Here is a 24,691-nt window from a genome sequence, read left to right as displayed (position 1 = left end):
CACGTATGTCACACCAGTCTGGCTACTTGCTTCCGCCCATCCCATCTTCCAGTACTACATATTTGCCTAAATCCAGTACCAGTGAAACAAGGGACAGCACTAAATGTTTGGGTTTTTTTTTTAATTCCATTCCTAAACATGCAGCTGCGACAGCTTTATATTCAATTCCCAGTTCAGAACAGTGATTGGGTACTGGTTCATAAACCTCAGATGGAAGTTCTGCTGCAGCAGGCACTAACATTATGCTTTACCCATCTAGACAGCTTTCACTAAAATGTTTGGGTTCAATCTCTGAATAAAAGCATCCATTTTAAGACCTGAAAATAGACTTCTAAAGTTTGAAACTTTTTGTAGTTTTAAAAATCCATTCATATCCCTCTTCTCCAAGAACTGCCAGACAGAATACTGTTTCTGGGGGAGGCAGGTGTTGGTTTACTACACAAAGACAAAAAGAAGAAAAATGGTTCAGTGTCATATCAGTTCTACTCTGGCATTTAAATATCAACTCACAATCTTAAGATGGAATGGAAAATACACATGAAAAAATCAGGTTGACTGCATCCAGCCTCATTAAAACCACATTATGTTAGTTTACCTAACTGTAAAGGCAACTATTTTTTCAACATAAATCCTAGACTGTCCATTGAGATTAAACACATTTCAAAACATGCAATATATGTATCCATTGGTATCTAGATAAAAGCACTAATAGCAGCCTCATATAATAACGAGCTCTACAGTAAAACCTACAGCACAATGAAACTCCAAGACAACTAATACTACCAGGAAAAGATTCTTACTAACTTTGCTAAGCTGAGGACACGAAACATTTTTCAAATACAGATCTCGAAATTCCTTATAAAGCTGGTAAGGCTACGGCAAGCAGACAAGAATTTAAAACTCTCTTTTAAGGAGTTTAGAGCCAACAAAGCTCCTGGTATTTTAGTGACATTGCAGGCTCTTGTAACACTGCAGGCATTTAGAAGTGCTAGCAAATTAATATGCTGCACCAACTCATTTGGTGAACAATCTCATTCAGATCTTAAGCTGCTTGTCCTGTGTTCTGAATGTGTTAGCAGGCTGAAAAAATCTGAGGCGCCAAAGATATTTTCTGAAAGGGTGCTACAGTTTTTTCCAAGCGTAAAGCTGCTTGCTGTACTTTGGACTGATTACTGGGACAGCGATAAAAAGCATTCTGTCTTGAAGACAAACAAAACCAAGACCACCACACCACATAAACTGTGACGTTATTAGTTAAAGGACTAAACCTACAGTTCAACATTATTAAAATCTTCATAATAGAAGTAATGGAGAGCTTCTGGTTAAGTTTATAGTCAGTATTATAGCACAGCATGTTTTACAGGAGTATTTCTTAATTAATTGCTTTACTAAGAATATGTCATAGAAGCGTACTGCACACAGAGCACATGCAGTGAAATTTTGTGAATAAAGCTACACAGCTACACAATCCTGATTTCCACTCTTCTCACATTCTTGGAAGATCAAGTAGAAGGCTACCACAACAAACAAACAAACAAGTAAACAGAGGGAATGCTTACATTATAATGTGCTACTTGTGATTTCCTATCACAGCAATAATAAACCATGAAGTATCAAAAGAAGATGGCTAGCACGGTGCTGCTCTTTTCTACCACTATTGTGGGAGGAAGTCTAACAGATGTTGGCTTGGTTTCCAGAAAATAATGGTTTCCCCAACTCTACAGGTCTATTTGGAATAAACAGTGCCCACAAATTATGTGCAAATCTGTTACAAATTCACTTCTCCATAAGCCTGCCATTCAAAATAAGCAGCTGATAACATAGCAATAACAAGAATACAGCCAGTTCACATATAAAAATACTGCTCAAGAGTAGACTAGCATCTCGTAAGATAACCATAAATTTAGGTCAGCTTGTAGCTGTGCTGTTCAGCAGCAGAACAGGAAACAATGTGATGTGCAGAATAAGATGTCGGTCACTCAGGCTCACTCTTTCCTGAAGCAAGAGAAAAATTACAGCCCACTTTCAGTATTACTTCTGCATGCTTGCAACTGGAAGATCCTGCATGCTGCAAGGCAGAGATCAGCTCATCCCATTCGGCAAACAGAAACCCTCTTTCTGGTAACATCCAAATATGTATTCACGGTGCAACGGCCTACAAAGAGAGATGAAGTTGTTTCCTACAACCCATTATTTTTGAGCAGGGCTGTGTAGGGTATCTCACAATTACATCTTTAAGGAGTAAGTCATTAACTCCTTAAATGAAATCAGACACACACACACACTGCATCCTCTCTTTATCAGGGATCTGTGAATATCACCCCTGCACGTCTTCAGAAGTCTAGACCAGAAGGGTTTTAAGCAGATGCCATTAAATATTGATGTTGTTGTATTTAATTTTTTGTATGACTATTTATTTGAAGGGAATTAATTAGTACATTGGAAAAATAATTCTTTGAAATGCAGCTGTCAGACACAGACTTTTTATAGCATCCAGTGAACACTGCAATTCTAGTATAGAGAATCTATTCTGGGTATCTATCAGCATCCTATATTGATTTTCAGTGTAAGAAAATACAATAAAATAGATACCCTCTATTTTACTTTTTAAGTTTGTCTCAGAGTACAGTAACTATGCGGCAGTTTACAATTTCACAACACATAAGAACTTTCATAACAAATGCGGGTGCAAGAAAAGTTACTATCTTTGTCCCCAGACCGGAAGAATCGTGAGATGGGAGAGGTTTGAGACCTGTGTACAATTTCCATGTCCTTGAGTGACATGCGCTCCATCCTTCCAATCTTACTTGTGTTTAATTCGTATTACACAATTTGCAATACAGGGCCCATCAATGCCTTGATTGCACAATGCCGACCTAGCACAATAGTGATGGAATCTCCAGCAACAACTGCTATGACAATTCCTCCCAGGTTCATAAAATAAATAAATAAATAAATAAAGTGGGACTGCTGGAACAGCACACCACTTTAAGCAATGCTCTTATTAAAACAGCAGATGCTTAAGTGCTACAAGGGTTGACATCCTGTAAATTACACTGAGAGGCACTCCTCAAAAGTCTTGCTAGATGCACTTCCAACACATTTATTACTGGAATGAGGTGGTATTAGAGCATTTAGTTTCAAAGCAGAAGACAGTAAAGGCGAAGTTCTCATTTTTTGTGTAAGAGATGTTGGCTTTGGATATTACAGTTCAGAGCAAATGTAACCTGGGAAAACTCCCCACCTCAAAACACTTTTTTTTTTTTTTTTAAAAGTCTTCCCATTATATTAAAATACCAAGTTACTATCAGAAATCTTCCTTTAGTACTCTAGAGTCTTATAATCAGAGTAAATTATTTGCTGCTTCTATTACACTTAGTATATTCAATTGATCTATAAGACACCTTCCTTCATTAAACATGACACTTCTTGAGTTGGCACTCAAGCCTGCAAGAGGTTATCACACAGCACTTCAGTTGACATTTTTGGAAACATACTTCACATATTCTAAAGTACATGGTGAGATGAGTTAATCTTATGAGTAATGCAAGAGAGATGCAAAAGAGAACAGCGTCTTTGAGAATAAATAATCTACTCATGGAAGGTAAGACACGTGGGGGGACAGCAGAAGATAATGGGATATTAACAAAACAACTGGTCCTGCTGCAGAACATCAGAAAAGAGAAAATTTACTTTGCCAGAGCTCAGGACTAAAATGCAAGGCATCTGCATGTACTAGAGAAAAAATTTCTTAGCTGGGATAGTAGACACACAAATGCTTTAGAAAAACATGTGCCTGAAATGAGACCGAAGGTTCTGAACATTGCACTGCCTTGCACAGACATTAATGCAAACAGTGACAGATGTTCAGAGAGCAGAGTCAGCATTACTAAATTAAGCACAATGATCTAAATTTCTTATTAACCTCAAAAAAAAGCCAAAGATCCATAATGCAGACAGACACAACTGGTGCATAAACAAAAAACCCAGGGCTTCAGCTTTTATGTGTGCTGAAATAATTGAAATTATTTGTAAGGTTACAGGCTGAAGAATAAGGTTCAGTCTTTTATAAAATGTGATTTAGCTGAACAATGGTACAAAATACAAGCAATTTCTAAAATAATAGATACACTAATAAAGACAAATAGTCTAAGCAACGCTTTCCACGAGCGCAAGTACTTTGTGAGACAAAGCTTATCATAAGGGCTTCATATTAGAAGTGATAATGGTGGCAAGGTGAAAATAAATCTCATTAATTTATCCTCTCTCTAAAATTAAAAGGCTGTAATTTAAGCAAAAATAATAAACTTCACTACAAACAAAATCCCAAAAGTTAAATAAACTTTTCATATCTTTGCTTTCTTGTCACCTTTATAATTCCTATTCCATTGTACTTTTCTGTCTAGGCTGAAGAAAAATCACATGGTTTACAAACTTTAAATCAAATATTTCCAAATACAGATGTTAAGTTAATATATATTGCCTCACTTATGCAACAGTAACATTTTATCTTGGGACAGGAAGATCAAAAAAAATACTCCTTGTTCTCTTTTTTTATGTGAATACAAAATATAGGATGAATATCATCTTTCAAAACTGAATTTAAATACAATTTTTAGGTAAACTGAACTGCCTTAGAAAAAAAAGACAAAAAAACCCCAAAATAAATCTTCCAAATGCTCATGCTCAGAAATGCTTACCCAGAAAGCAATTTCAAGAAATAAGAGCATCTATCTTATCCAAAATGAATGACCCGCTATTGTAAGTGTCTAGCAATATCACCACAAGCCAGAGCAGCCACACAGATTAAACTGCTCTGCAGGACTGACAAACAAGAGCTCAGATCTTCATGAACTTTGCGAAAGGAAAAGCCCACAGCTGAAGGGTGACTGCTGCAGCAATTCCACACAACCACTGGCACAACATGACCAAGGATCCCCAAAGCTTACAGTGGGCCTAGAGACTCTAATCTCGATAAACAGCTGCTCCTTCAGACAGAACGTCTACCAGTCCCTTGGCAATCTGTATCAACTCCTGCTATTAAAAATAACAATGTGCCAGTCTTCCTCCTCTTCCCCTTTCACTCTTCTTCCTATCTATGCTTTGCTTACTTCAGCTTTCATCCATTACATTGCTGCAGCTTTGTCTGTTGGATTAGAGAGCACTCAAACACAGAAGAAATGCCCTTGTTTGAAGAAGAACAAACAGGAACCTCCTGTCCAACCTTTGACTTGGATGGATCTGAGCTACTGATCTTCATGCAGCAACTGGAGCTTCTGGGCACAGTTCCCTGAACGTCCCATGACTCCCCAACTATTTTATAACACAGGGATAGACCATTTGCTTGACAAGCAGTTGAATCATCTAAAAAATATGAAAGAGGATATTGACTTGAATCTACTAGATGCTTCATCTGCCAAGCAGGAAAAGCAAGCTTGGCCTCTGAACCAGTCTGATACAGAGACGGGGGAAAGAGGAAAACAAATGCATGCTTACCTATGTACACAGAGGGTGAGGGAAAGAAAGGGTATTTCTCATACTTTGACAAAAACATTCCCTCCCACAGCAAGGACAACAAGGTCATTTGGTGCTCTTCAGTTGTCATAATGACAATAGCTTCCACTTAAAATAGTCTTCGGAAGCTACAACTTTGGTCCAAAGCTTGACTGAAACTGCTATTGCCCTCAGCCAAAAACGTGAAAGTAGAGATCTTATTTTTCATAAACCCTGAAGTTTAAACCCATCTCCCCATATAATGGGGTTTTGGCTGCTAACACAAACTGGTGGGCCATGAACCAGTAGGACAAAGGAAGTTTATGTTATGGTAGAATACTTTGGCAGAGCATCTCTGAAGTCAGAGGTCTTTAAGATTGAGAGCATCTGCCAACTTCTACCAGACACATTCAGTATGTCTTCACAGACATTATTAACGAAGAGTCACCCTAAAACATTCCAGCTTTTATGAAGTCCTCAGACCTTCTGGATATATTTGTTCTCTTATGGGAAGGATCCCAATGTTCTCAAAAAGGAAAATTACTGCTTACCGGACTTGGTGTGCAGACTGAGATGGAACAAGACAAAGTGGCTAAGAACTAAGAGGAAGACTGAAGAAACTTCATGGGGTCTACGCCACCTTTTTTTTTTTTTTTTTTTTTTTGAGTACTCCGGAATATGAATTACATTCATAATCACCAATAAGCATATCCAACAAGGTTACTGACACATTATATTAATTCTTGCTTATGAGCACTTAATATACAGACTAAAGCTCTATCATAACATTTCATTCCTCATCCAAATTAATGAAGGATTTCCAGAAAAGCTGAATGCAACCATGACATTTTTATCCTCAAGAAATTAATGTGTAATTGTAGACTCTGTAAATGCACACAAGTAAACACAATCTTAAAATTCTGCAAAATCAAGACATAATACAATATGCATAGGAACTGACATTTCCTCGGTAGTGACTGTTGTTAAAAAACGGTGTATTTCCTGACTTTAAGATGCTTAATTCTACTAATTTATTTGTGACAATATCTATTTTTAGAACAGCTATGGAACACATACACAAGGGAGAGAAAACAAGTTATAAATGCAATGCCTTGAATAGAGCTATATAGTTCATGCATTCTTTCTTTTCTTCCCTAAGAGAATCTGAGCATTAAGCACTGCACCACACAAAGAAAATGTATTACAGTCCCCCTTTTTAAGGGTGATCTGTGCCCACGGCTTTTTTCTTTCAGTTTTGGGTTCATCTTCTGATTATTTTCAAAATTCTCCTTATCCAAGAAAGCCTCTTGAAGTGCATTAGGGCTTACACATTAGTCCCAGACTGTTTAATTTAGCCCTAATACCTTGAGGAAGCTTCAGGATGGATTGTTGCTATTCTGATTAAAGGAATCAGTCTCACCCCCTGCTGATGAGGTTAGATGAATGCTTTACCCCCAAAGGGAAATCAATATTGGTCCACTGGCCAGCAACCTCCAAGCACTGCATGCACTGATGTATCATGAGGAAAGAAAAAAGCACAAGGTTCTGAATTTCCGCTATTTTGACACTTGTTTACTTGTTCAACTCTTCAAAAAGTATGGATTCTAGCTTTTTACTACTCTGCCAATATTCCAGATTTTTTTGTTCCCAGGGATTAACCCACAAGCAAACCACAAAAGATAACTATACCAAGCCAACAACAGATTCAACATTCCGGTCAATACAAACTGCTGTAATCATATGCATGAAAACCATATACATCATATGAAAGAAAAGATCTTCTGACCTTTGTGGGAATGGCATGCGCTACTTCGTCATGCTGTTCCTAACCATCAGGTACTTCAACTCAATTGCTAAAAACCAAGTGAAATATTTATATTTATATTTGTATTGTTTAGCTCAGCTAAGGTTTTTGTTAGCTGGAACAATTCAACACATTCCTACAAACATTAAATGTTGGCACTATGATATGCAAGCTTTCTGTTCAAGACTAAGTATTTTCAAAGAGCCTCAACAACTATGCGGATCTAGGCTCCAAAGATGCCTAAGTTAGGTGCATATGTTTCACAATAGCACTTTTCTTGCAAAAATTGTTGTCTTCAACAATTACAGCTTTCCTATTTCAAGATAGTTTCACATCAGTTATACTGAACCTCTGGAAAAGGTGCTTTCAACAATTTTATACATAATACAAGTATAAGGATGACACAGACAAGAATTAGAGCAAAAGCCACAATGCAAAAATAAAAAACAGCCCACAATTATCCAGAAGTGGAGGTGTAGATGTGCCCACAGTTCATATCATGCTTTACCAGGAATGGATGCATGCTTCTACCCTTCCAGGGTTGTTTCCTGGGCTACTTCATTGCATCTCAGAAGACTGCATGCAGCCACACAGCCAGAGAAACATTATTTTGTCTTTATAAATAGAATTGCAACCTAGCTATCCCCCCCATTCCAAAAATACGGCTGCAAATCCCCAGGGCACTGATTTAAATAGGAACCGAGTCACACATGTCATGTGATATGCATTCTCATTACCTAAAGGATAGGCTGGTGCATTTGCCTAGCTTACACTTTTGGTTTTTAGGTAAAGCATACAACAATAATATTTAAACACTGAATGCCTTGATCACCATGGGTAGGCTGCCTGTCCCTCAGGAGGATGTAGCCTTTCCGATGACAGCATCTTTGAGCAAAGTAGCAAAGAAGCTACTAACCAATACATACACTACTGAAATGTTTGCCTAGGAGGTTTTTTTGCACACTGAAAACTGAAGTAAAGCCGTGCTACACAGTTTTTCAGCTTTCACATGTTAAGTTACGAACATATGCCAAAAAGCGTCCTCTGCGAAACACAGATGTTTCACAACTCGAAGGAATTGTAAGGAAATAAAGGCTCTTGACCAGCACATACAACCCCTTCCTCTCACCCTTTATTTTTAGGCTTTTCCAGTGACAACACATGAACAAAAGCATCTCAGACTGTTATACCTGGGAGAGGCAGGCAGGATAGGTGAAAAAAAGATTTATGTAGCACTCTATCAGAGCTCTCATGGTTCATCCACTGCCAGTTTTTCCTTTTACTACAGCAAAACGCTAGTTACACATTCTTAATGAATGCCACTCCTATAAGACCCACATTTGATAGATCAACAGCCCTCAAGGGGACAAGAAATATTTCCCTTCCCCATTTAACTTTTGTTTGAGAAAACACACTTCCATTCACTCACTGCTGCATGCCAGTCATTTTTTTCCTTCTGTAAATACAAGATAAATGTGTTAAAGCTTTTATCTCCGTGTAAAAAAAAAACAAAACCATAATGCAGAGTGATAAATATTATCTAAATGCATTTTAAACCTATTTGCTAAACAATTCCTCAAATCTTTCTGCACAGAACGAGTGGATGAAAAACAGCAGTGCACACACTTCTGGATAAAGCTCTCATATGGGGATGTGGTCAAATATTCTTCCACAGTGAGTAAAGATGCAAAATGCAACCACAGAAATCAATGTCCATACATTCAAACCAGTAAGTCAACTCTGCTTAAATATTACATGGGAAAAGCCACATAAAAATAGCAATGCTACAAAGCCAAACATGCAAAAGATGACTGCTAGGTCCCTTCGCTACTTTTCTGTTGTATTTCTTTCCTAATCTTCATCCTTTGCTCCATGCTTCTTCCTTCCCCTTGTGCACCCACTACACTTTCTCCTTATCCCATCAAACTCTTGACCTGCCATTCCTAATGCACTAATCCCATTGCACATCCTGTCTGACAGTAAGTCACAATCCTACCTGTCCCACCCAGAGTCCAACTCTGCTCTCCATCCAAGCTTTTTCCTTGTTACTGGTTCCTTGCCTTTTTTGTTTCAACTCCCCTTCTCCTCCTGAGCTCATTTCTGCAGTTCCCTTTGCCCAATTAGTCCCAGTTCTCTCATCCTCCCTGAGTTCGCTATCAGAACTGCTAATTCAAATTGTCTCTTGTCAAATGACTCCATTCCCATCATTCTTGACACTCCAATCACAGAACAGTTCCTAGACAAGCAGCTCCAAGTTTCTGTAACTAGATCCTAGTCTGATCTCTACTTCTTCTTCCCCACGTTTGGTCTCTTGAGTCAGCTAGTTTCCTCTTTGACCACTGCATCTCTTCCCCCATTCCTCATCCTCGGGTGAGTATAACAAGAGAAGAACCAGTCCGTAACAAGAGAAGAACCAGTTTGCTACCTTCAAGGAAGCGTTAGTGGTCAGATGGACCTTTAGCATGACTCAGCGTAGCCATGCCTTTCATCCCCTCTCCCTCCTAGCTGTAGTCCACTTTCTCCTAACTCACTGACCCACACTATTCTTCCTTAATACAGCCCAGACCCTCACTTCTGAGAGCAGAAGCAGCTGCCTGACTCCACCCTGGCCTCGAGCAGCCGTGACATGGGAAGTCTGGCTGCACTCTTGCGAGGACCAGACAGAGGCATGTTCAATTATTCTGTGGGTGACTGCATCATCTTGTCCCACAAAGAACCCTCCAAGTCCAAAACGTACTCAGCACACACTGGAACTTGAAGACTTCAGCACTAATACCTTCACTGAGTACTTGTAAAGTGGTATTTTTCCAAAGACTTACAAGTTTGCCTAATTTGGGCAGATTTTCTCAAGAACAGCAGAAGGCATATCCCTGTTCAACAGCTATTGTCTGCCAAATTTCAAAACCTTGCTCCAATGAATGGGAACACTACAGCTTTCCAAAACCTAAGAAGCATCATGTTTAGTATGTGCAAAACACTAGCCCTGGTAACAACTGAATAATCCTGACTAATCTGAAATACAAAAAATGTGAGGCAGGTGCAGAAAAAAGAAAACTGCAGTCAGAGCACACTAACTTGGAAAAAAAGAAATTAAGCAGCAGCAAATAGATGACTTCAACAGAAAGTGTAAAATAGCTCTTCTTATTATGAACGTTACCAGCTCAGTCTACAGTATAGGCTGAGACAGAGAAAACTGTCCAAGGCACCCAATAAGCAATTTATCAGAGTTATTCAGAGCTCAGCTGAATTGACTCCAGGAGTCCAGTTAGTAAAAAGCAGTATTCTCAGTATCTCTGCAAGATGATCATCCTCCTGTCACACAGGTAGTACGACTTTATCTGCATATCCATAGACTCAGTTCAATGAAAGTAAATTTTTTGAACTATAAAATGAATAATTTGAGATAAATTGTACCTGCTGTTCACAGAGGAGTAAGTCTAAACACTACAAACTACCCTTCCTCTTCAGATACATAAATGCTACTAGCAGCACTGATACCAGCCTCACTAAAATGGTGAGATTCAAGGATTTGCTTTAAAACCTTTTGAGGTACCAAGCAGCACTTGAAAAATGTTGAACAAGAGACAGCCAAGTGACACATATTTAACATAAGAAACCTATGTTATTTCAGCTACAACAAGAAGAATGATAATCCACTATGGCATTTCTTCAGGATTAAAGACTATCTGGATGACTTGGTAGCTTACTGGGGACCATCTTTCTAAACTAGGCATTAATTCCCAAGAGACTCCATTTCAAGTTTTATTGCTTTACTACGTTTCTGAGGGCATCTGGGGGATTGCTGTCGTTCTTTTGGTTGTTTTTCCAATTAGGTTGACTCTTCACCAAATAAATTAAGGACAACATTGCAACAGAACTGCTTCTTTACGTGCTTTACAACATGCATGTCCGCTTCAGCAACTGGCAATGAACATTTCATTCTTGCACTTCAACTCTGCTGCTCTGTGCTGTAAGTAACACAGAAACCCCATCTACAGTTTTTTCCATTTTTAGATGCAAAAAGAAACATTTTATTTAATAATGCCAACAAACCATTCTTAATAAACTGAGCCAAAAGAAATAATTGACCAGGTTAATAAGGTTATCCAGACAGGACGGAGACTAAGAAATCATGTAAAAATTCCAAAGGGATCCAAAGCACCCCTACCACACCTGCTTGAGAAGAAAGACTAAAACCATCATATCCTGTACATACCTATGTGCATACATACAACATATACAGCAATTTTTCCCATTTTGCATTATAGACCCAAAGCCATTGATTGAAAAGAAGTGAAAAGACTGTGATATGCAAAGAAACAGTAGTGTTTTTCCTCTCACATATTTAGCCAGCTTATTGTTAAAAAAAAAAAGTGAAATAGAAAAGCAGAATTTCTAGAGGTGGAAGGAGGAAGAGAAGTTTCATCTGGAAAGTACACGATTATATTGAAGGGGGAAGTTACTTTAAAATATTTATATGAAAACTAAGGAAACTCAACAGCATTGCATTTTGACAGCTGAGTGGATTCAATGTACAACCAATCTCAGAAGCATTATTTCAAACAGGATGAAAGTGAATTTCCAAAAATTCATTAGCAGGTTACCTTTCCAGCAATCAAAAAAGGCAACAATGTAAAGCATGTTATTAAGTTGCAATGCAGCAGTGGCTCCTACTCTTCATGTGGAGTACAGCTTTTGAAATTCTGCTTTAAAAGAATGTTTCACAACATGAGTAACACTAATGAGCTGCAAAGAGTCCAGAAAAACATCGTCTCATGTTTGACTGCCTTCCCATATGGTTCAAGAAAGCGGGGGATCTTGAGCAGCCACAATACAAATGGGAAGAGTCTGACTGAAAGGAAAAAGATATTCTGCACACTTGACTCACGCTGAAAGACCGTAAATCCCCCATTCTTTAATGAATAGGTAGGAAATACAAGAAAGAATAGGTTGGTGACAATATTACAGAAATCCTCTTTCTTAAAGCAAAGCAGAATTGTAAACGAAATTACTCAGACATTCATACATTAAAGACCCAGCAACTCCTTCAGGTGCCAGAAGGGAGTCTTTCTGCTCCTAGTGCCTGGAAGTACCAAGGGGTGTACACAGGGACCTCACACATAACCCCATTCTCCTACCAACCAGCTTCCACGAGCAGCAGGGGAGCTCCTACACAGCACATAATCTTAAAGTTTAAAAATCATCTACTTTTAAGCTAATGAAAAGGATTATGCTAGCACCAATTTTAAAATGCACATACAGGCTGCAGCAGCCTGAAATACCATCCTGTGCTGGGCAAATGCACAAAGGTGCGTGCTGCAGAATTAAGATACTGTGTAATGATTCAACTTCTATAAACAATTTCTCACTCAGTAATCTGCATATACAGGCTGACCACTTAAAACAGTGAGTGAGCCACTGTGAAATAAAGAGATATTAATGTCGGACAATTTTGCTACCTCAAAACTGTCCAAATAACTATGCAGAATACTTAGCTAATGAAAAGTGTATTTTGCTTTGAAGTGCCCATCTCCAGCACTCTGTATACAACTTTTACTAAGAGCCTTAGAATAACCAAGCCAAAATTACATATAAGATGCATTTATTCCTCACCTCAGCTTTTTGTTTTTTTCAACCTCTTGCTGTATTTCCTTTTAGGGTGCCTTACTCTGAGTATATTTTTGTGGGTGAAATTCCAGCCTCTTTGAAATATACATAGGTTTTAACATGTCACTAAATAGAAACTAAGATTCTACTAAATATGAAGGGGTCAGGGATACACAGGTATGCCTCTAGGAGTTGTCTGAATGATGCCAAGTAAGTTGCAACAATTCACAGCAAATTTACAATAAAACACACTTTTCAGAAGAGCATTTGCTGTCACTAGAAAAGAAGATTTTCTAAGCTGCAAACAATTCATCCACCCACCTTTGAAGGCTAGGCCCATTACCTTATGTAATGGAAACTCTCAGTTCATAGTCAGAGTTAACTTGTAATTTAGCATGCAAGACTAAATACTTCTAATCGTGTCCTTGTCCCATCAGAAACCAGCTCCTTTTCCTTTCAGTCTTGGAGAGTAACGGTTAACACCCAAACCCAAAGAATTGGCAGGGGTGGGTAGAGGGTGTGAGAATGGGATGGGTGGGATCTCACACACACACACATATTTCTATCATATGCAATCAACTATAGTAGTGCATACAATAAAACGAGATGTTGGCTTAAGAAAAGAATCAATACATCAAACCTAGATCCAGCTCTGCAGATCCTCTTACAGGGCACAAGCTGACAAGAACAGAGCCTTTATTTGAGATCACATTTGACTACTGTGCCCAGATAACACCACTATGTAATGCCACCAAGGTCAAAAGCACCTAGGTACTCCAGACAGTTTCTGAATGTGAGTCATCACTGTATGGAACACCCATACATTATAAATACTATTGAAGAACAATAGCGCATTCAAGCAAATTTAAGAAATGCAAGATTACAGCTGTTTAAACATAAATTTTGCTGATGAAATAGAGACACGAGTACTGAAAGAGGAAACTATTTATCAGTTACAGATAGCAAGTGGGGCCTTCACCTTCTCAGAGTTGCACCTATGTTTTATCATCTGACAATGAGGATGTAGTTAAGAAAACGTGGTCTACAAGAATTCCACTTGTTTTAATACTGTGAATTAAGAAATAACTATTACTGAAAATAACAATTTTCTAAACCATAGAAAGTTTAGAGACAATTCACATTTATAAGCGGAATGAACTTTATAAGGCAAAAATAACCCTATCCACAAATTGTATTTTTTCCATACTAAAGCATACTCGAACACTCTACAAACAAAAGGCACAGTCGCCAAAGTATCAGTCACATGAGGAGTTGGCCAACAGAGCCCCTTGCATAAGGACGGCAAATTAAGTCCTTTGCAAATACAGAATATTCACCTTCCCACAGGTTGAAAGGACAGTGACAGCTGTTAGCAGACACCCAGCTTTTCACAAAGGTCAAAGAAAAATTTGATTAAATCACCTTCCTCCCCAGTCTTTTTTTAAACTTGACATTGAATGTGGAAAAAAGCCTAACAACAAACCCACAGCATCTGCACCTCTGAAACATTCATAACAAAGAGATTAATCTTCCCACATTTAATCACTTTACCACTTGCACTTGCCATGCTGTGTGACAGTGTTCTGAAGAGATAGAGTTTTTCCTGGACCACTTAACCACAAATTTGCACGTAGCTCCCCCAAACTACATACTGCACCAAAACTCATCATTAAGAAAGTTCATTCCCTTCAATATACCAATCATGCAGCCACAGCTTTTTCCACTCAAAATACAAAGACCAAAGTACTGAGGTTAGTTTTAGCTCAGTTTGCTATGTAATTCCCACCACTTGCTTTGAGGGCTTCATACCACACAAAAGGACACTGGCGGGAAGTGTAGCACACACTAGCATTTTACTAGCTTAAACACCCTTCAGAATAGCTGCATGTGCCATGCTCTGTGTTCTTCCCCATTACCCAAGAAAGGAAAAGGGTGAAAGAGATCCAAGCATGTTTTTACAGCCTATTGTCCCCAAAGCATAGTTGACTGAAGGTACAAGTTGGGTCTGTACATCAGTACACGTAATCTTTACTTACCACTTACATTAGCTAAGTATTTAGAAAACATTGCCAATTTCGAGAATCAGACAAGAAATAAGTATCTGCTATACCCTCCTACCTGTTAGCCCTTAATGCTACTCTTGAACCAGGGTGAAAAAACAAAATGGTTCGGTCCCATGGCTGTAATTTGTCCTTCACCCACCACTTCTTCCTCCAGCTCCTGAATATTTCAAGTATAACAGGCAGAAAGACTTCTGCAGAGGTTGGGAAGACTGACAAACCACAGAGCAGCCACTGCTGCCCCGTACAGCGTGCTTACACACAGGAAACTCACAGACAGTTACATGAGACCTTCGGGTTTTGCTCTGTAACACTGGATTGCTTGGAAGCCCCAGATGATCTCATTATCCCAAGCATTTAGCCTCATACATGATACAAATGCTGCATTAGTACCTCTAATAATTCTGCTGGTTATGGGTCCATTTACACTCACAGGGCCAATCTTAAGATGAAACTCAGAAGTCTAGATTCAAGTGAAATATCAATAGGAACTTTGCAATAGGATTTGCAAGCCAGAGGCACAGAACACACTCACATCACAGCACAAGGCTAAAAGTCTGCCTTGGGAATAACTTATATGTTGCCGAAGGGATTTTATTGCTTCTGAAGTATGAGGCTTTCTTTCTGCAACCAGCTTTTTCTTTTTCCAGGAACGAACAGAAATTCTACATAAATCCATGCTCATTAACATTCTACATGCTCTAAAGAGCAAGCTCAATTTTACTTCTCCTTTGCTACATTTAAAGGGGTGAATCATGAATACACATCCAGTCTGGTAGATCAGCACATCAGAGATACAGGGTGCAAGTCAAGCCTGATCAAACAACGCTAATCTTTCTAGCAAATTTCAAATTTCTAAACTACAGTTGGAAACACTTGTTACTGCCTCAACTTTCAGTCCATCAAATGGCTGCATCAAATCATATACCAGTCACATTGTAAAACAGGCGTTTGTTGCTTACAACACCTGTTCCTAAATAGACATTCCCTGACTACTTATAACAAATACTAATCTCTAAGGTAAGTGGAAATTTAATTTTGTTTAATAAAAATCATGCCATGATCAACAAGAGGAGGCAGCACATATTAAATACAGGTTGCTTGTGTGGTCTCCTTGCCCAGTGAAAGCGAGAACATGGAGAGGGAAATCAGTGTTTTGGCCTAAATAGTCAGAGCACTAGAAACCAATGTGTTTTCAAAGCTCTGCCCAATTTAAAATAAAGCAACTCCTGCCAATTTTGTATCTAGAATCATTTAATCTGTTGGTGCAACCCTCTTCCTCAGCAACCTGCTACATTTCTCAAAGACGATAATTTTACCAACAAAATTTTCAGGGGAAAAAAAAAAATGTTACAAAAGCAGTTCGTAGCTGTTACAAAGACAAATATATGACTGCACACATGCCTGTAAAGGTTACATAAAACAGAAACAACTATTTATAAGCACTACACTACTACCGCTGTTCTTGCACAGAAACAACTCAGTATCGCTTGCACACTTTTAAGAATGCAAAAATAACTAGGTCCATCTTGAGAATTCAGATTTTCCTGTGTCATAATTGTTATACTGACTCTTACTTTAATTCCACTCAAACTATTTCATCTCCCCCCAAAGCATCCAAGACGCAGAAAAAGAAGGCAACTGCAGATTTTCCCAGAAACATTCCCATGCAGCAGAGCTGTTTATATACTGATGAATCAATATAACATCACTACAATATTTCATCAGTATGCATCACCTTTCTTTCTCTGGAATATACAAACATACCACAATAACCTCTCAGTAAGCATTTGCTCCCTAATTTACTGTCTAGTTCTAACCAGATCTAGCTATAACGTGACTACCATGTCACAGCAAAACGGGATGCTTATTTAACTACCAGAACAGGCCAGTAATGCATCCAGAAAGGACAGCAATTAGCACATCTAAAATAACCATTTCTATACAGAGACAGTGTAAAAGCTTAGATACGTTTGCATCTTAGCTCACACTAGTTACTAGCCAAACACATATCCATACAGGAGCAAAATCCTGCAGCGCTTTGCAATCCAGATGACCCTCTGCCACTCATTCTTGACTTCTCCATTCAAAACACTGCCTTCGTTTTCCTCCTCCCCCCTTCCCGAGCACAGATTTGTGCAAAGATTTTTAATGTCCCTCCATTAAATTAACAACCGCTTGCACAGTCTCCTGTCCACTATTACAAGCCCTCAATAACAGGTTTTGCTCCATGCTCCACCATCACGCTGCCAAACATGGCTGCATCATGTCCTCTTTGTGATTGAATATGTATATCTCTTTTGCCTTTCAAGACTTCTTTTATCTGCCTACCCTTATTTTCCCAGATTAGCAAGGGACCATTTCAAATCGCTATTATCCACTTTTCATTCCTTTTAACAGTTTGGTATTTTCCAGTAATGTTCCACCGTAAACCAAACGCATTTATACTTTCCAGGTTCACTTCAAAAATAATCAAGGAGCTTTACACATTGAAACCCTCCCCACCATTAAAACGTACTTATTTACACACGACAAAAAACTCTCCTAATAAAAACCTCCGTCCTTCAAAACAAGCGTGGAGAGAAACCCCTTAACAACAGCGAAAGGAAATTTTATCATCTGGCTTTTCTTCCCTGCAGCTCCCTCTCCTGAAATTGGACCCCCTTGTATATCAATCCACCTCGGAGCCTCTCCTCCAGCCTCTTGCAGAAGCCACACACAAAACCCACCCCAGCCTTTGCCTGAAAGCCTTCCTCCGCTCTAGAACCGCCGTCGCTTTTTTTTTTTTTTCCGTGCTGTTGAGCGGGATTTTTTTTATTTCACTGAAGGAAAATAAATAAAACTGCTGGCATTTCCCCGCGGAGGCTACACGTAAAAGTTTCTAGAAAGGGGGAAACCCCCCTTCCCCCGGCGAGAGCAGCCCCCGGCCGGCCCACACCGGCCCCTCCGCACGGACCGTTATGACACGGGGCGGGCGCGGCGCTCCGCGATAACCGCCGCAACGGCGGCCCCGCTCCCTCCCCTCGTCTCGTCCCGTCCCGTCCCCCCACTCACTCACCCACAGCTCCGTGCCCCAGCTCATGGCTCCGCCGCGCCGCCGAGGGCCGGCGCTGAGGGGCGGGCGGGGTGGGCGCTCGAGGTCTCTCTGTCCCTTTGGCTGGGTTTCCTTCCACCTTCGCTCCCCGCGCACGGAGGGGCCGAGCCCCGGCGGGGCGAAGCGGGGAGGGGAGGGGGGTGCGGAGAGGAGCGGGACGGGGACGAGCGCTGCTCACCGCCGCTCCCGCCTCATCGCGCCGCAAAATGGCCCGAGCGGCGCCGCGCGGGGAGGCGGTGGCGGAGCGGGGCGGGGGGGGCGGCGGATTGACAGCTCCGGCGCACTGCGCAGGCGCGGTCCGCGGCGGCGGAGGGGAGGGGGGGCGAGGCCGGCACCGCGCAGGCGCGGTCTCCAGTCAGCGCGCCCCCGGTCGCCGCTGGCAGCGGCGGGGCTGCGCCGCCCCCCGGCCCGGATCGCCCCCCCGGCCCGGTCCCCCCACGGGAGAGCGGTTCGGCGGGCAGCTTCCAGCCCCCCCGCCCCGCTTTGAAGTGCGGAGCGGGCTGGCGGCTGCACCCGGCTGGCTGAAGTGGGCGCTCCCCGCCCGGAGGGCAGCGCTGGCGGTGATTCCCGCCCGCCCTCCCTCTTTCAGGTGTCCGTACCCCATTTCTTACCGCCCTCTCCCCCTGCGAGGTGAGGCTTTTTTTTAAGCAAAGGTTCCTGTTTTGACCTTTTGGAAAATGGGCAACCGCCCCAGAGAAGGAGACCCACACCCTTAAAACTGACAGCAAGGGCTGACTTCTTCAAACTCGGCTGCCCAAAAAAATATATATATACACACACACACGCATACCCCCAAAATAACCCAAATCCAGGAATATTAAGTCCACCATCTGCCACCAACACGCTCGACAAGTAAGCAGGAAAATAACCAATTTATCTGCCTTTGCATAAATGTGGGTTATTGTAGCAATTACGCAGGCCTTGCAGAAAATGGCTCATTTCCTTGCCAGAGAAATAAGATTTATTTTGTGCTCGCCGTCCTCTGTAACAGCATTTATTTGAGCTGTGTCACTTAATCTGATTTTACATATCTGTTTTTCAGCTACAAGAAATGCGAAGAGAGCTTTGGACTGAAGTTTTATATTCACTGCTGCATCTGTTCATGAAAGATTTACATGGGGGGAAAAAAAAAGGGAGGCATATTCATTCACCTGAGGAAAAGGTATCTGCTTATAGACAGTGTGGATCCTTTTGATGTCAGAAGATAAAAATTGGCCAGCTGCTTACCTCCTTTAGATTAATGCACTTCTTTCACTGACATTTGGCTATTACCCTACATGAGAAAGGACAAGAAAATAATAACTTGTTAAGCAATTCTAACATTTAGAACAACAATGAAGACAAGTGTTATGTTAATAACTGAATTGCTTTTATTTTTATCGTAGTTCCATTGATTTGAACATAAGAGTAGAATGCTGCTCCTCACACAGCTGTCTTTGAAGAGAGACAGAGAACAGGCAACACTTTTGTTCATCATTAGAAGTTATTACTTTTAAGGACTGACTTAAAACAACTAAGAGACATGCTGTTCAACTCAATTTAGAGTATTTCTTCCTGCTACTGCCAACGTATTTAAATATCTGAGCCTGCCATGCTGCCTAAAGCACAACCACAATCTTCCAAGGGCCTGTACTTCCACAGACTCTCAGGGAAGGGGCACCAAAGCCCACTGTCCTTAGACCTAAGTCCGTCCAGAACACGTTGCAAAACCAGACAACACAGTTGCATCACGACTTTGAGAGCTTAATCCATAAATACTTCAGTAAAAAGTATGTACGGAGACCAAACAGAAAGCAGCACTAGTATCATCTGAGGTAAATTTGCTGTGGAATTTCCTTTTGCACAAAGAGCTGGGAGGGGAACACGGCAAACCTGTTACACCAGCATGGGCAGGGAAACCTGTCCACACTGAAAGATAGAAATGCTTAACCAGTTCCAGAAAGATAAAGGCCAGAAATGCAAGTTTTGTATTATGATGGTACGTTAGAATCAACCATGCCAAAACCTATGAAAAGTTATTAAAATTTGTGTGGACAGAGGTTCAAGACAAACACTAAATAAAATTAATTCCATGTATTTCTGGAAGAGTACTGTTTCCTGTCTTTGATTGTCTTTATTATTTACCTTAAAACTCTCCAAGACAGGGCCTGCCACTTTACGTTACTACTTTCAGGTGCACAGTGCCCAAAATAGCAGGGCCTGCAGCTTGGTTGTCCCTAATTACTAAGGTAATTAACAATGATGGGAGCATTAAGAGCCCTTTATGCTGAAGTACGATGCTGGAAAGCTCAGTAGGTCCCAGCCTCAAAAGAATAATTCAAAATGACACTTAGAAATTACATTATCTAGCACTTCTTTACTTAATTTGCACAATCCAAATCTGAGCAACACAGAAGCTGGTGGGAGTTTTCCCTCAGCCACATTGAGAACAAGACCATGCAGATCTGTTATCTAGATATGGGCCTATTCCTGTAAATTCTCTGTGTTTACCTCTCCTGTTGTTGCGATTCAAAACACTCCCAGAGGTAGATCCTAAGCCCAAGTAGAAGCAATTCCCTTTTTAGAAGGCCAGGACTTTGTTTAGGAAACCCCAGTCCCACTTGAGAACAGCCAGATTAGCTGCTGAATGATTCAGAAGGTATTTAAAGAAAATAAATCCCTAAACTACGTTCAATCTAAACCCTTTTCTCTGTGTTTGTTTACTCATGCAAAGCAAGAAAAATCACTACTTTCAGAACACATACAAGCATTTCTAGCTTCCAGGATACAAGAGGAAGAGGACCCACCTTTCCCCCATGGAGTTATCACCCTTGCAGCTGCTTCCCTTTTATTTTTATAACTCTACCCAGATCATCCACATCCAAGACAAGGAACATAGATATTGCTTGTAACTTCTCATATACTGGGACTGAAACAGCACCAGGAAAGGAAGAGGACACACCTTTCCCTAAGGCCATCGCCATCACAGCTGTTTCCTCTCTGCTATTACAACACTACACAGATCATTCAGACACACAGCAGGGGACCTTCGTTCTCTCTAAATGTCCTATCAGGGCCCAGAGGGGCCTAATTAAGACCTGATTAAGACCTGATAAACCTTAATGGCCCCAGCCAACCTCACCTGTGGCCTCCACCCACACTCCCTGCCCCTGGACCCAGGAACCCCATTTAAGCTTTGGCCTGAGGGCTCAGTCTCTATTTGAGTGGTGTTGGGGGTACTAGTCCCAGGTGCAGCTATGGCTATGGTTGGCTATAGATCCTGTTGATGTAGGGCCTGGCTCATATCTGGCCTTATCTCAGACCTGCTTCATCCCTGTGGACCTGTCCAGTCATCGCTAGACTGTGTCTGACCTTGGTTACCATCACCTGAACTGCGGATTGATTTCTTAACTTAGCCTTGCCCCTGTCTCGTTGCTACAAGCTCACCTGATGACCTGGACTCTTGGCTGCTCCCAGCTGCCGTCCCTGGGCCTGCTCTGCTCACCTTGCTTGGGGACTGTGGGACTGGACCCTGAATGGTGAGGCTCCTGCCCTGTTGTCTGTGTTATCATGCTCATCTCCCAACTCTGTGTCCCTCGGGAACAGCCAGCCCTTGCTGCTCTGTGACGTGCCCATACCTCCGCTCAGGGAGTATGTTAACAAACTGATAATCTATACTGAGGTGTACCTGTAGACTGTCCCTATACCAAGATTTTTCAGACACTGCTGATACCCTCCATCCAATCTCAATAGTTGCCCATTAAAAAAAAAAAATCTGTGAAGGGTTCTAATTAAATGTTTTGGTACAATGAAGAAGTAAAGGAAAAAGATATCCAGGCTAAATATGTCTAACCACAGCTGAGAATAACTGTACTTGCTAGGAACAGCACATTTAGAGCAAGGCAAATCTTGTCTGGAAGCTACAGTAAAACATATCAACGTAACTATGAGAGTTGCTGTTACAGCATATTCATTACAGACAGCAGCCAGTTTGCATATTGATAGGTATGTAAATTTAAGTATAGACATCTTTTAACATGCAAGTTCTTAGAAAATGCATAGCCAAAGTAAACACATTATAAATTCGAACTTGAGATTATTTAGTCTAGGTAAGTGGGAAACTTACAGTTACTACAATATCCTAATAGTTGGTGAAGAGTTACATGAAAAAAAAAAAAAGATCTTCAGACAGTTTCTAATCTGTGGCATAGAAATCCCTGATTGCTATGAGGAAGCATCTTCAGCCTAACAGAGGCTCTTCAGATGAACCAAACCCCAGAATTATAGGGGAAAGCCTCCTGCTATTCGACCACTGAAGTAGTCAAAGTGTGCCTGACACTTGGTAGTGGAGCAAGGCCTGAAAGCCTGTGCTGCAGCTGTGCTTGCAGGCAACTATTTCCTAGGAGTCAGAAGTCTCTAGATTTCCCACGTGGTCTATGCGCAAGAATGATAGTAATTACAACATTAAAAATATCAATTCCAAGAAAATATCTGGATCAGAGTTATCTTTTCAGAATAAATTATCTGATGTTTGTAGTTACTTAGGTTTCTTACAGTCTGTGGGGTGTAGTAGCTACGTGCACTACAAGGCCTGATGCTGACAGGACATCTAGCGGCACGTGCAAGTTACTGCCCAGAGAAAATCCTGCTAGGAAAACACAGACTGATTTTTTTTTTTTTTTTTTATGCTTCCAGATATTTTCTGGTACCAGTCTAGGTTTCTTTGGCTGATGGTGAGATTTCTGTGTTTATTTTATTACCTAAGAGCATAAAAGAAAAGGGGGAAAGGAAACTGTAAGAGGTAACATACAGTAACATCTGAATCACCTCTGTACAAAGACGGGACATTCTATATAATCTTGCTAATATAAAGGTTAAGACTATTGATTTTTCTCTGCCTATTCACCCTTACTTGCATTTTACTACTCGCCTGTTCCATCCAGTTGTTTATCTGGCTCTAGATGAAGAAACTTGCACAGCCATTACTCCATACACTGAAAGTCAGAATGTTTGAGTTACAAGAGCTGACAGCACAGGACTCCCCAGTGAAGAATTACATTTACTTATATTGATGGCTTCTCATAATGAAGACACAGTGCGTAGCCTTTCAAATTTTTTTTTAGCAATGTTAGTCTAAAAGCCATTTTAATTGCCACTATTCATGTTTAGTTTGCTGCTTGTGTTACTCGGTTTGAGCAACAGAGAAGTCACAGAAGCCAGGCCCAATCTGCTTGTCGCTTTCATCTTTAAGTGGGACTACAGCTACCAGTTTCAAATAGTTCAATAGCTTCAACACCATTCCAGTAACGAAGCAGAAAGCCCTTTGTTTTGTTTTTTTGGTGATATTTAAAATTAATTCTCTAAACCCAGCTTTAAACAGAAAGGCAGTTTTTCGGTTGTTTGGACTACCTGATGCTCAGACATCTGCTCTCACCATAGCTCTCAGGAAGAACTGAAACTTGCCGGCCGATCCACGGTTGAGCTGGAAGCAACAACCCCAAATGTCCCCATGAACTATGCTGCATGGCTGAGGGCTAAGGCGGGAAGAGCAGCTCTGTGTCACCTCACCCCAAACCAGGGCCTCGCTAAGCACCGCCACAAAGGCTGGTCTGGGCGAGGCTCAGGGGGTTCCCTTTGGCCACTGTCTCCCTGTGAGAGCAGCGAGGGCCACCAGCGAGGAGGGAGCCCACCACAGGACCCCGGCCACTGTCATGGCCCTCAGTGAGGGGCCCGGGCCACCCCGGGGGGGCACCGTGGGAGGCAGCCTCCGGGCGGGGGGGCAGCCCGGCGGAGCCTAGAAAGGCCCTAGAGGGAGAGAAAAGGGCTGGGAAGCTACAAAACCCCGGTGGCAGGGCACAAACCCCGGTGACAGGAGACGAGCGTCTGCGACAGGGGAGACCCGGCGGTGACAGGAGTGAGGGGCAGCCCCGCCCCGGTCACGTGCCCGCCGTCCCCCGCCCCTTGACCCCGGAAGTGGCGCGGGAAGGGGATGCTGATGCTGGAATAAACATGGCGGCCCGCGGCCCTGGGGCTGCGCTGGTGCGGGCCGCGGTCGTGCTGGGGCTGGTGTTGCTTTGGGCGGGCCCGGCCGGCGCCCGCGTCCATCATCTCACCCTCAAAGTAAGGTCTGCGCCGCCCCCGTCCCTGCTGGCTCGGCTCCCGGCCGCGCTGGGCCCCCTCCGGGTTGTCTGTGGGGAGCGGCAGGGCCGGCCTGGCCCTGCCCGCCTCCCACGGCCGGGGCTCTCCTCTCCTCGCCTCCGGCTTCGTCGCGCTGCCTACCCCTGGCCCTTCGCCCTCTTCGCTTCTCTTCGGGCTCTCCTCCTGCGCCTCAGCCTGCCCGGGCCCCGCTGTGTTCTGCTTTTCCTGTTATTCTGCCTCCTCCTCAAGCATCCCTTTAGCCCCCATCCCTGCGGTTTTGGCTGTCTGTTTCTTAGTCGTGGGGAAACCGTGTGAAAGGGGCCTCAGAACTGTAGCGGTTTGAAGGTGCAAATACTTCACGTCCTGTTAAAGGCAAAGCACAAAGCTGTGTGTGATAAGAGAAGGCTGAACGTGAGCTGGGGAGAGGTTTCCGAAGGGGGGGTGGGGTTGCTTTTGCTTTTAATCTGTGCTCTGCAGCAGTCTTCCTGTCCTGATCGCTGGTTGCTGACTCTAAAA

General features: G+C 41.9%; 2 protein-coding genes across 28 annotated transcripts in view; one reads left to right on the top strand and one right to left on the bottom strand.

Moving 5' to 3' along the window:
- The window catches only part of FNBP1 (formin binding protein 1), a 104,251-nt gene extending 85,958 nt beyond the window's left edge, over window positions 1–18,293 (bottom strand). For 6 of the 26 annotated variants that reach the window (XM_052815552.1, XM_052815560.1, XM_052815562.1 and 3 more), the window contains exon 1: window positions 18,023–18,290. In XM_052815552.1, coding sequence (XP_052671512.1) covers window positions 18,023–18,046 — 24 coding nt within the window. In that variant the 5' untranslated portion in view covers window positions 18,047–18,290. Of the gene's footprint in view, window positions 1–18,022 lie in introns of all 26 variants that reach the window. The other 20 variants (XM_052815555.1, XM_052815548.1, XM_052815550.1 and 17 more) reach the window with 7 other exon arrangements.
- Window positions 18,294–24,018: 5,725 nt separating this feature from the next.
- Window positions 24,019–24,691, top strand: part of GPR107 (G protein-coupled receptor 107) — a 41,490-nt gene continuing 40,817 nt past the window's right edge. For both annotated transcript variants that reach the window (XM_052814233.1, XM_052814232.1), the window contains exon 1: window positions 24,019–24,157. In XM_052814233.1, the coding sequence (XP_052670193.1) occupies window positions 24,047–24,157 (111 nt within the window). In that variant the 5' untranslated portion in view covers window positions 24,019–24,046. The remainder of the gene's footprint in view (window positions 24,158–24,691) is intronic.

Source organism: Harpia harpyja, chromosome 19 (genome assembly GCF_026419915.1).
Source record: "Harpia harpyja isolate bHarHar1 chromosome 19, bHarHar1 primary haplotype, whole genome shotgun sequence".
NCBI lineage: Eukaryota > Metazoa > Chordata > Aves > Accipitriformes > Accipitridae > Harpia > Harpia harpyja.
This window is presented reverse-complemented; position numbering and strand designations above follow the sequence as displayed.